Source organism: Zonotrichia albicollis, chromosome 39 (assembly GCF_047830755.1).
Source record: "Zonotrichia albicollis isolate bZonAlb1 chromosome 39, bZonAlb1.hap1, whole genome shotgun sequence".
NCBI lineage: Eukaryota > Metazoa > Chordata > Aves > Passeriformes > Passerellidae > Zonotrichia > Zonotrichia albicollis.
Window position 1 is genome coordinate 328,006 of NC_133857.1, and position 10,126 is coordinate 338,131.

The 10,126-nt window shown below is 49.6% G+C and overlaps 1 protein-coding gene across 1 annotated transcript; it reads left to right on the forward strand.

Annotated features, from left to right (window-relative positions):
- Positions 1-3,030: 3,030 nt before the first annotated feature.
- SPINT2 (serine peptidase inhibitor, Kunitz type 2) lies at positions 3,031-7,800 on the forward strand. The gene is made up of 5 exons (XM_074531816.1): positions 3,031-3,064; positions 3,294-3,460; positions 4,830-4,872; positions 7,133-7,174; positions 7,449-7,800. The coding sequence occupies exons 1-5, from the start codon at positions 3,031-3,033 to the stop codon at positions 7,577-7,579; spliced, it is 417 nt and encodes a 138-aa protein (XP_074387917.1). The 3' UTR covers positions 7,580-7,800.
- The last annotated feature ends 2,326 nt before the right edge of the window (positions 7,801-10,126 follow it).

Sequence of the window (10,126 nt, forward strand, 5' to 3'; positions counted from 1 at the left end):
GCATTTCCCCAGCCCGGTGCCGGTTACCGGCGCTCACCGGCCGGATTTAGGATAAATTTCGGGGTTTTTGGGGTCAATAACGGGTCCGTTCCGCAGCCCGGTGCCGGTTACCGGCGCTCACCGGCCGCTGCCGCGCCTCCATCCCCGCGCTGGTTTTTCAACGCCTCCTCCGGGAGCTGCGAGAGTTTCGTGTTCGGCGGCTGCGGCGAAACGGGGAACAACTTCGGCAGCGAACGGGAGTGCCGGGAGAGCTGCGGGGAAACACCGGAAACACCGGTGAGAACCGGGAGGGACCCGGAAATACCGGGGGATAACGGGCGGGACCGGGGGTGAACCGGGGAATACCGGGAACAACTTCGGTAGCGAACGGGAGTGCCGGGAGAGCTGCGGGGGGAAACACCGGGAAACACCGGTGAGAACCGGGAGGGACCGGGAAATACCGGGGGATAACGGGCGGGACGGGGATATACCGGGGGATAACGGGCGGGACCGGGGGTGAACCGGGGGATAACGGGAATGAACGGGAGTGCCGGGAGAGCTGCGGGGAAACACCGGGAAACACCGATGAGAACCGGGAGGGACCGGAATATACCGGGGGATAACGGGAAATACCGGGGGATAACGGGAACAGCTTCGGAATGAACGGGAGTGCCGGGAGAGCTGCGGGGCAGAACCGGGAAACACCGGTGAGAACCGGGAGGGACCCGGAAATACCAGGGGATAACGGGAGGGACCGGGATATACCGGGGGATAACGGGCGGGACCGGGTGTGAACCGGGGAATACCGGGAACAGCTTCGGCAGCGAGCGGGAGTGCCGGGAGAGCTGCGGGGAAACACCGGTGAGAACCGGGAGGGACCGGGAAATACCGGGGGATAACGGGCAGGACCGGGGTGAACCGGGGAATACCGGGAACAACTTCGGGAATGAACGGGAGTGCCGGGAGAGCTGCGGGGGAAACACCGGTGAGAACCGGGAATACCGGGAGGGAGCAGGAAATGCCGGGATATCGCGGAGAATAACGGGGAGAGACCGGAGGGAAACGGGAAATAGCGGGCGGGACCGGGGAGAGCTTCGGGAATGAACGGGAGTGGCGGGAGAGCTGCGGAGGGACCGGGAAATACCGGGAAATACTGGGAGGGATCGGGAAATACCGGGAAATACCGGGAGGAACCGGGAAATACCGGGAAATACCGGGAGGAACCGGGAAATACCGGGAAATACCGGGAGGAACCGGGAAATACCGGGAAATACCGGGAAATACCGGGAGGGGCCAGGATATACCGGGAAATACCGGGAAATACCGGGAGGAACCGGGAAATACCGGGGGGGAACCGGGAGGAACCGGGAAATACCGAGAGGAACCGGGAAATACCGGGGGAAACCGGGAAATACCGGGAGCAAGCGGGAAATCCCGGGAATAACGGGCGGGACCGAGCGTGACCGTGGGGAACCGGGAAATACCGGGAGGAACCGGGCAATACCGGGAGGGGCCGGCAGGGGGAGCGGCCGCGGTTCTGGGATATTTTGACGCCCAAACCCGCCCGTTTGGTGCCGGTTTTTCCCATTTTTCCCCTTTTTCCCCCGTTTTTCCCCTTTTTTTTGTGATTTTCCCCCTTATTTTTCTGGTTTTCTGCATTCTCCCCATTTTTTTCCCTTTTTCCCACTTTTTCCCATTTCAAAATTTCAATTTTGTTTTCTGATTTTCTTCTATTTTCTCCCCAATTTTCCCCCCTATTTCCCCATTTTCTTCAATTTTCCCCTCATCTCTCCATTTCTTGCTCATTTATTTTTCCTTTTTTTCCCCATTTTCCCCTGGTTTTCCCACTTTCCCCCCTTTTATCCCCATTTTCCCCCCTTTTCCCTCATTTTCTCCTCATCTTTCCCTTTCTTGCCCATTTATTTTTCTTTTTTTTCCCCATTCTTTTCCCATTTCCCCCCAATTTTCCCCCCATTATTCTCAATTTTCCCCATTTTACCAATTTTTTCCATTTTTCCCATTTTCCCCAGCTCCGTCCAGCCCTGTCACCACCAATTCCACCTTAGCAGGTAACTCCAGATTTGGGGGGATTTTGGGGGGATTTGGTGCAAATTTCAGCAGAAATTTTGATTTTTTTTGAAGGATTTTGGTACAAATTTAACCATAAAATTTGAATTTTAAAGGGATTTGCTGTAAATTTAAGTAGAAATTTTGATTTTTGAATGAATTTGGTGCCAATTAAAGCAGAAATTTTGGATTTTGAAGGTATTTGGGCCAGATTTCCCTGGAAATTTCAGATTTTGGAGTGGGAATTTTGGATTTTGAAGGGAATTTTCTGATTTTGATGGAGAATTGTTGGATTTCCAAGGGGGGAATTTTGAATTTATACTGGATCAGGGCCAAATTTTACAAAAGATTTGAATTTTGAAGTGGGACTTTTAAAGTGAAATTTTGAATTTTTGAAGTGGGAATTTTTGTATTTTTAAGAGTGAATTTTATATTTTTCCTCTCCCCAGAGCTGTGCTCAGCTCCCTCATTCACCGGTCCATGCCAGGCCGTGTTTCTGCACTGGTTTTGTGGGTTTTAAAGGGGGAATTTTGGATTTTGAGGTGGAAATTTTGAATTTTCAAGTGAGAATTTTGAATTTTGAAATGGGAATTTTTGTATTTTCCTCTCCCCAGATCTGTGCTCGGCGCCCCCCGGTGACTGGGCCGCATTTCTGCACTGGTTTTGTGGATTTTAAAGGGGGAATTTTGGATTTTAAAGTGAAAATTTTGAATTTTGAAGTGGGAATTTTTGTATTTTTTAAAGTGAATTTTGTATTTTTTCCCCCAGATCTGTGCTCAGCCCCGCCGGTGACGGGGCCGTGCCGGGCCGCGTTTCCACACTGGTTTTGTGGATTTTAAAGGGGGAATTTTGGTTTTTGAGGTGGAAATTTCGAATTTTCAAGTGGGAATTTTTGTATTTTTAAGAGTGAATTTTATATTTTTCCTCTCCCCAGATCTGTGCTCAGCCCCCACCGGTGACGGGGCCGTGCCGGGCCGCGTTCCCATGCTGGTTTTACAGATTTTAAAGGGGAAATTTTGTATTTTAAAGTGAAAATTTTGAATTTTCAAGTGGGATATTTTTGTATTTTTAAGAGTGAATTTTATATTTTTCCTCTCCCCAGAGCTGTGCTCGGCTCCCCGGTGACGGGGCCGTGCCGGGCCGCGTTCCCGCGCTGGTTTTGTGGATTTTAAAGTGAAAATTTTGAATTTTCAAGTGGGAATTTTTGTATTTTTAAGAGTGAAATTTTATATTTTTCCTCTCCCCAGACCTGTGCTCAGCCCCCCCGGTGACCGGTCCATGCCGGGCCGCGTTCCCACGCTGGTTTTACGTCCCCGCGGAGAAATCGTGCCGGGAATTCACCTACGGCGGCTGCCGGGGCAACGCCAACAACCACCGGGACGAGCGCGAGTGCCTGCGCCGCTGCCGGCCCCCGGGGTGAGGAACGGCACACAAAATCGCAAAATCGGCCCAAAAATCGGCCCAAAAATCAGCCCAAAAATCAGCAAAATCTGCCCAAAAATCTGCCCAAAAATCAGCAAAATCTGCCCAAAAATCTGCCCAAAAATCAGCAAAAATCTGCCCAAAAATCAGTCAGATCCAGCCCAAAAATCAGCCCAAAAATCGGCCCAAAAATCAGCCCAAAAATCTGCCCAAAAATCAGCAAAAATCAGCCCAAAAATCAGCAAAAATCGGCCCAAAAATCAGCCCAAAAATCGTCCCAAAAATCAGCAAAATCAGCCCAGAACTCTGCCCAAAAATCAGCCAAAACCAGCCCAGAAATCAGTCAGATCCAGCCCAAAAATCAGCCCAAAAATCAGCCCAAAAGTCAGCCCAAAAATCAGCCAAAATCAGTCCAAAAATTAGCAAAAATCAGTCCAAAAATCAGCCCAAAAATCAGCAAAACTCTGTCCAAAAATCTGCCCAAAATCAGCCCAAATCAGCCCAAAAATCAGCCCCAAACTCAGCCAAAATCAGCCCAAAAAATCAACCCAAAAATGAGCAAAAATCAGCCCAAAAATCGGCCCAAAAAATCAGCCAAACTCAGCCCAAAGAGCATCCCAACTCAGCCCAAAAATCTGCCCAAAAATCAGCAAAAATCAGCCCAAAAATCAGCCAAAAACAGCCCAAAAATCAGCCAAAATCAGCCCAAAAGTCAGCCCCAAAAATCAGCCCAGAAATCAGCCAAAATCAGCCCAGAAATCAGCCAAAATCAGCCCAAAAATCAGCCCAAAATCTCCCCAAAAATCAGCGGGGAGTTGGGAAAATCAGAGGGGAAAATGGGCACGAAATTTGGAAAAAATCGTGAAAAAATTGGCGTGAAAATTGGATGTCATTTAGAAAAATTCCCTGAAGTTTCACAAAAATTTGCTCTGAAGTTCCACAAAATTTGCCCTGAAATTCCCAAAAATTTGCTCCAAAATTTGTCCCAAAACCCCCAAAATGTGATCCAAAACCCCCAAAAATTTGTCCCAAAATTTGCCCCAAAATACCCCCAAAATTCACCCTAAAATCCCCAAAGGTTTGACCCAAAATTTGCCCCAAAATCCCCCAAAACTTTGCCCCAAAGTTCCCCAAAACTCTTTCCCAAATTTGCCCTGAAATCCCCCAAAATTTTCCCCAAAATTCCCAAAGATTTGCCCCAAAACACCCCCAAAATTTACCCAAATTCCCCAAAAAATGCCCTGAAACCCCCCAAAAATTTGCTCCCATAATTTCCAAAATTTGCCCCAAATTTGCCCCAAAAATCCCCCAAATTTGCCCCAAATTGGTCCCCAGTCAGAGCTCTCCCCGTTTCTCCCCCAGGTGATTTCAGTGACGAATTCCAGAGATTCTTCGCTTCCAAAGGTCGGTCCTGGCTGTCCCAAATGTCCCCAAATGTCCCCAAATCCCCTTGAATGTCCCCAAATCCTTCCCAGTTCCTTCAGTGCCCACACCAGTGTCCCCAAATGTCCCCAAATCCCCCCAAATGTCCCCAAATCCCCTTGAATGTCCCCAAATCCTTCCCAGTTCCTTCAGTGCCCTCCAGTGTCCCCAAATGTCCCCAAATCCCTTCTGAATGTCCCAAATCACCCCCTCAGTGTCCCCAAATGTCCCCAAATCCCCCTTGAATGTCCCAAATGTCCCCAAATCCCCCCCAAATGTCCCCAAATCCCCCTTGAATGTCCCCAAATCCTTCCCAGTTCCTTCAGTGCCCACCCAGTGTCCAAATTGTCCCCAAATCCCCTCTGAATGTCCCCAAATCCCCCCAAATGTCCCCAAACCCCCTTGAATGTCCCCAAATCCTTCCAGTTCCTTCAGTGCCCTCCCAGTGTCCCCAAATGTCCCCAAATCCCCTCTGAATGTCCCCAGATTCCCCCTCAGTGTCCCCCAAATGTCCCTGTCCCCGTCCTGCTGGTGTCCCCATTCCTGTCCCCATTTTGGGGTGTCCCATTTTGGGGTGTCCCCATTCCCGACCCCCATTTTGGGGTGTCCCTGTCCCCATTTTGGGGTGTCCCTGTCCCCATTCCTGACCCCGTTTTGTCCCCCCAGGGCTGTTCCTGGTGGCCCTGCTGGCCCTGTCCCTGTCCCTGGAGCCCCATTTTGGGGTGTCCCTGACCCCAAGGGAATGTCCCCTGTTCTGTCCCCATTTTGGGGTGTCCCTGACCCCATTTTGTGTCCCCAGGGCTGTTTTTGTGGTGGCCCTGGTGGCGGCCGTTGTCCCCTGTCCCCTGTCCCTGGGTGTCCCCTGACCCCCGTTTTTGTCATTTTAGGTCTGTTTTTGGTGGCCGCCCTGTCGCTGTCCCCTGTCCCTGACCCCAATCCTGTCCCCATTTTCTGTCCCCAGGTCTGTTCCTGGTGGCCCTGCTGGCCCTGTCCCTGTCCCTGTCCCTGTCCCTGGGTGTCCCTGTCCCCATTTTGGGGTGTTTCTGACCCCATTTTGTCCCCATTTTCTGTCCCCCAGGTCTGTTCCTGGTGGCCCCTGGTGGCGGCCGTGTCCCTGTCCCTGTCCCTGGGTGTCCCTGACCCCATTTTGTCCCTTTCAGGTCTGTCCCTGTCCCTGTCCCTGTCCACTGTCCCCTGTCCCTGACCCTGTTTTGTCCCCATTTTGTATCCCCAGGTCTGTTCCTGGTGGCCCGTGCTGGCCGCGCTCTCCCTGTCCCTGACCCTGTTTTGACCCCATTTTTGTCCCTTTCAGGTCTGTTCCTGGTGGCCGTGCTGGCCCTGGTGGCCGCCGTGTCCCTGTCGCTGTCCCTGACCCTGTCCCCATTTAGGGGTGTCCCTGACCCCGTTTTGTGTCCCCAGGTCTGTTCCTGATGGCCACGCTGTCCCTGTCCCTTACCCTGTTTTGTCCCCATTTTGTCCCTTTCAGGTCTGTTCCTGGTGGCCCGCCCTGGCCCTGGTGGCCGCCGTGTCCCTGTCGCTGTCCCTGGGTGTCCCTGTCCCCATTTTGGGGGTGTCCCTGACCCCATTTTCTGTCCCCCAGGGTCTGTTCCTGGTGGCCGCCCTGTCCCTGGTGGCTGCACTGTCCCTGTCCCTGTCCCTGACCCCATTTTGTGTCCCCAGGTCTGTTCCTGGTGGCCGTTCTGTCCCTGGTGGCCACGGTGTCCCTGTCCCTGTCCCTGTCCCCCATTTTGGGGTGTTTCTGACCCCATTTTGTGTCCCCAGGTCTGTTTTTGGTGGCCGTGCTGGCCCTGGGCCCGCCGTGTTCCTGTCCCCTGTCCCTGTCCCTGTCCCTGACCCTGTTTTTGTCATTTCAGGTCTGTTTTTGGTGGCCGTTCTGTCCCTGGTGGCGGCCGTTGTCCCTGTCCCTGTCGCTGTCCCCATTTTCTGTCCCCAATCCTGACCCCATTTTGTGTCCCCAGGCTGTTTTTGGTGGCCGCCCTGTCCCTGGTGGCCGCGGTGTCCCTGTCCCTGTCCCTGACCCCCATTTTGTCCCCATTTCTGTCCCCAGGTCTGTTCCTGGTGGCCGCGCTGTCCCCTGTCCCTGGGTGTCCCTGACCCCATTTTGTCCCCATTTCTGTCCCCAGGTCTGTTCCTGGTGGCCGTTCTGTCCCTGGTGGCGGCCGTGTCCCTGTCCCTGTCCCTGTCCCTGTCCCTGTCCCTGACCCCATTTTGTCCCTTTCAGGTCTGTTCCTGGTGGCCGTGCTGTCCCTGGTGGCCGCCGTGTCCCTGTCCCTGTCCCTGACCCCATTTTGTCCCTGTTTCTGTCCCTTTCAGGGCTGTTCCTGGTGGCCGTGCTGTCCCTGGTGGCCGCGGTGTCCCTGTCCCTGACCCCATTTCTGTCCCCAGGTCTGTTTTTGGTGGCCGTGCTGTCCCTGGTGGCGGCCGTGTCCCTGTCCCTGTCCCTGTCCCTGTCCCTGTCCCTGTCCCTGTCCCTGACCCCGTTTTGTGTCCCCAGGTCTGTTTTTGGTGGCCGTGCTGTCCCTGGTGGCGGCCGTGTCCCCTGTCCCTGTCCCTGTTCCGCCGTCGCTGTCGCTGCCGGTGCCGCCCGGAGCCGCCGCGCCCGCCCGGAGCCGCCGCTGGCAGTGCCGAGGACCGCGAGTGCCTCATGAAGGAGCCGTTCCCGGCCTGAGCCCCAAAAGCACCAAATCCGCCCCAAAAACGGCCCCGAAATTCCACAGAAACCCCAAAACGCCCCCGAAACGCCGGTGATCCGCGCGCCCATCGAGGGCGGGTTCTGGGGGGAATAAAGGGGATTTTGGGGGAAAAAGGCTCAAAAAAAGTCACAAAAAATACCTGAAAAATCAAAAAGAATTACACCCCAAAAAAAATCCCAAATCACCCCAAAAATACCTCAAAAAATCCAAAAAAATACCCCAAAACCGGTCCCAAAATCCCCATCCCTGAGCAATGATCCGTGCTCTGATTTTTACTGATTTTTGTAGGGAATAAATGGAATTCTGGGGGAGAGTGGGAGGGGGAAAAAGCCTCAAAAAAAAAAATCCTAAAAAAATACATAAAAAATCCTAAAAATATCCATTTAAAAATCCATGGAAAATTTAAAAAAAATCCACGAAAAATCAAAAAATATTCCCCCCACAAATACCCCAAAACCAGCCCCAAAATCCCCATCCCCGAGCTGATCCTGTCAACGATCCATGCTCTGATTTTTACTGATTTTTATAGGGAATAAATTGAATTTTGGGGGAGGGTGGGTGGGGGAAAAAAGCCTCAAAAAAGCTCAAAAAAGCTCAAAAAAATAAAAAAAAAATCCTAAAAAAATCCATTAAAAATCCATGGAAAATTAAAAAAAAAACTCCACAAAAAATACCTGAAAAATCAAAAAGAATTACACCCCCAAAAAATCCCAAATCACCCCAAAAAATCCACAAAAATACCCCAAAACCAGCCCCAAAATCCCCATCCCCGAGCTGATCCTGTCAATGATCCGTGCTCTGATTTTTACTGATTTTTGTAGGGAATAAATGGAATTTTGGGGGAGGGTGGGTGGGGGAAAAAGCCTCAAAAAAGCTCAAAAAAAATCCCAAAAAATCCTAAAAAAATCCATTAAAAAATCCATTAAAAAATCCATGGAAAATAAAAAAAAAAAATCCACGAAAAATCAAAAAATATTCCCCCCACAAATACCCCAAAACCAGCCCCAAAATCCCCATCCCCGAGCTGATCCTGTCAATGATCCGTGCTCTGATTTTTACTGATTTTTGTAGGGAATAAATGGAATTTTGGGGGAGGGTGGGTGGGAGAAAAAAGCCTCAAAAAAGCTCTAAAAAATCCCAAAAAAATCCTAAAAAAATCCATTAAAAAATCCATGGAAAATTAAAAAAAAAAAATCTACAAAAATACCCCAAAACCAGCCCCAAAATCCCCATCCCTGAGCTGATCCTGAGCAATGATCCGTGCTCTGATTTTTACTGATTTTTGTAGGGAATAAATTTAATTTTGGGGGGAGAGTGGGTGTGGGAAAAAGCCTCAAAAAAACTAAAAAAAAATCCACAAAAAATACCTGAAAAATCAAAAATAATTACCTCCCCCCAAAAAAATCCCAAATCACCCCCAAAAAATCCACAAAAATACCCAAAACCAGCCCCAAAATCCCCATCCCTGAGCAATGATCCATGCTCTGATTTTTACTGATTTTTGTAGGGAATAAATTGAATTTTGGGGGAGGGTGGGTGGGGGAAAAAGCCTCAAAAAAACTCAAAAAAAATCCACAAAAAATACCTGAAAAATCAAAAAGAATTACACCCCCGAAAAAATCCCAAATCACCCCAAAAAAATCCACAAAAATACCCCAAAATCCCCATCCCTGAGCTGATCCTGTCAATGATCCGTGCTCTGATTTTTACTGATTTTTGTAGGGAATAAATGGAATTTTGGGGGAGGGTGGGTGGGGGGAAAAGCCTCAAAAAAGCTCAAAAAAATTCCAAAAAATGCAAAAAAATCCACCAAAAATCCACAAAAAAATCCACAAAAAATCAAACAATATTTCCCCCCCCCAAAAAACCCACCAAAAAAACCCCAAAACCAACCCCAAAATCCCCATCCCTGAGCTGATCCTGAGAATTATCTGTGCTCTGATTTTTACTGATTTTTGTAGGGAATAAATGGAATTTTGGGGCAGGGTGGGTGGGGAAAAAAACCCTGAAAAAACTTCAAAAAATCTCAAAAAAAAAAGCAAAAAAATCCACAAAAACATACCTGAAAAATCCTCCAAAAAATCCCCGAAAAATCAAAAAATATTCCCCCTAAAAAAAAACCCTCAAAAATTATAAAAAATCACAAAAATATAAAATTAAAAACCCCCAAAAATTATAAAAATTTGGGATGCTCTCCCCCTTTTCCCACCTGGATTTTTGGGGTTTTTTTTGAGGTTTCTTTTGGTGTTTTTTGGAGTTTTTTTTGGCATTTTTGGTTGATTTTTTTTGAGATTTTTTTGGGGCCCCCACCCTCGTGTTTGTGTGATTTATGGGGGAGGGGGGGATTTGTGATTTTTGGGTCGAACCGAGGCGATTTTGGGGGTTCGGGAATCATTTGGGGAGGTTTTTTTTACATTCCAGGGATTTGTTGGAATAAAGGGAAAAATCAGAACCCCAAAACCCCAAATTCCTGAGCAGCCCCCAAAAAATCCAAACCTCTGAGTCCTCCCCTTGCTTGGGGA

Excerpts from the sequence above, each read along its gene's own strand:
- SPINT2 (XM_074531816.1), top strand. The coding sequence starts at position 3,031 with ATGCTGGTTTTACAGATTTTAAAGGGGAAATTTT. Across the intron at positions 3,065-3,293 it reads GATTTTAAAGGGGAAATTTT|ACCTGTGCTCAGCCCCCCCG; the intron begins GTATTTTAAAGT and ends TCCTCTCCCCAG. Across the intron at positions 4,873-7,132 it reads GAGATTCTTCGCTTCCAAAG|GTCTGTTCCTGGTGGCCGTG; the intron begins GTCGGTCCTGGC and ends TGTCCCTTTCAG.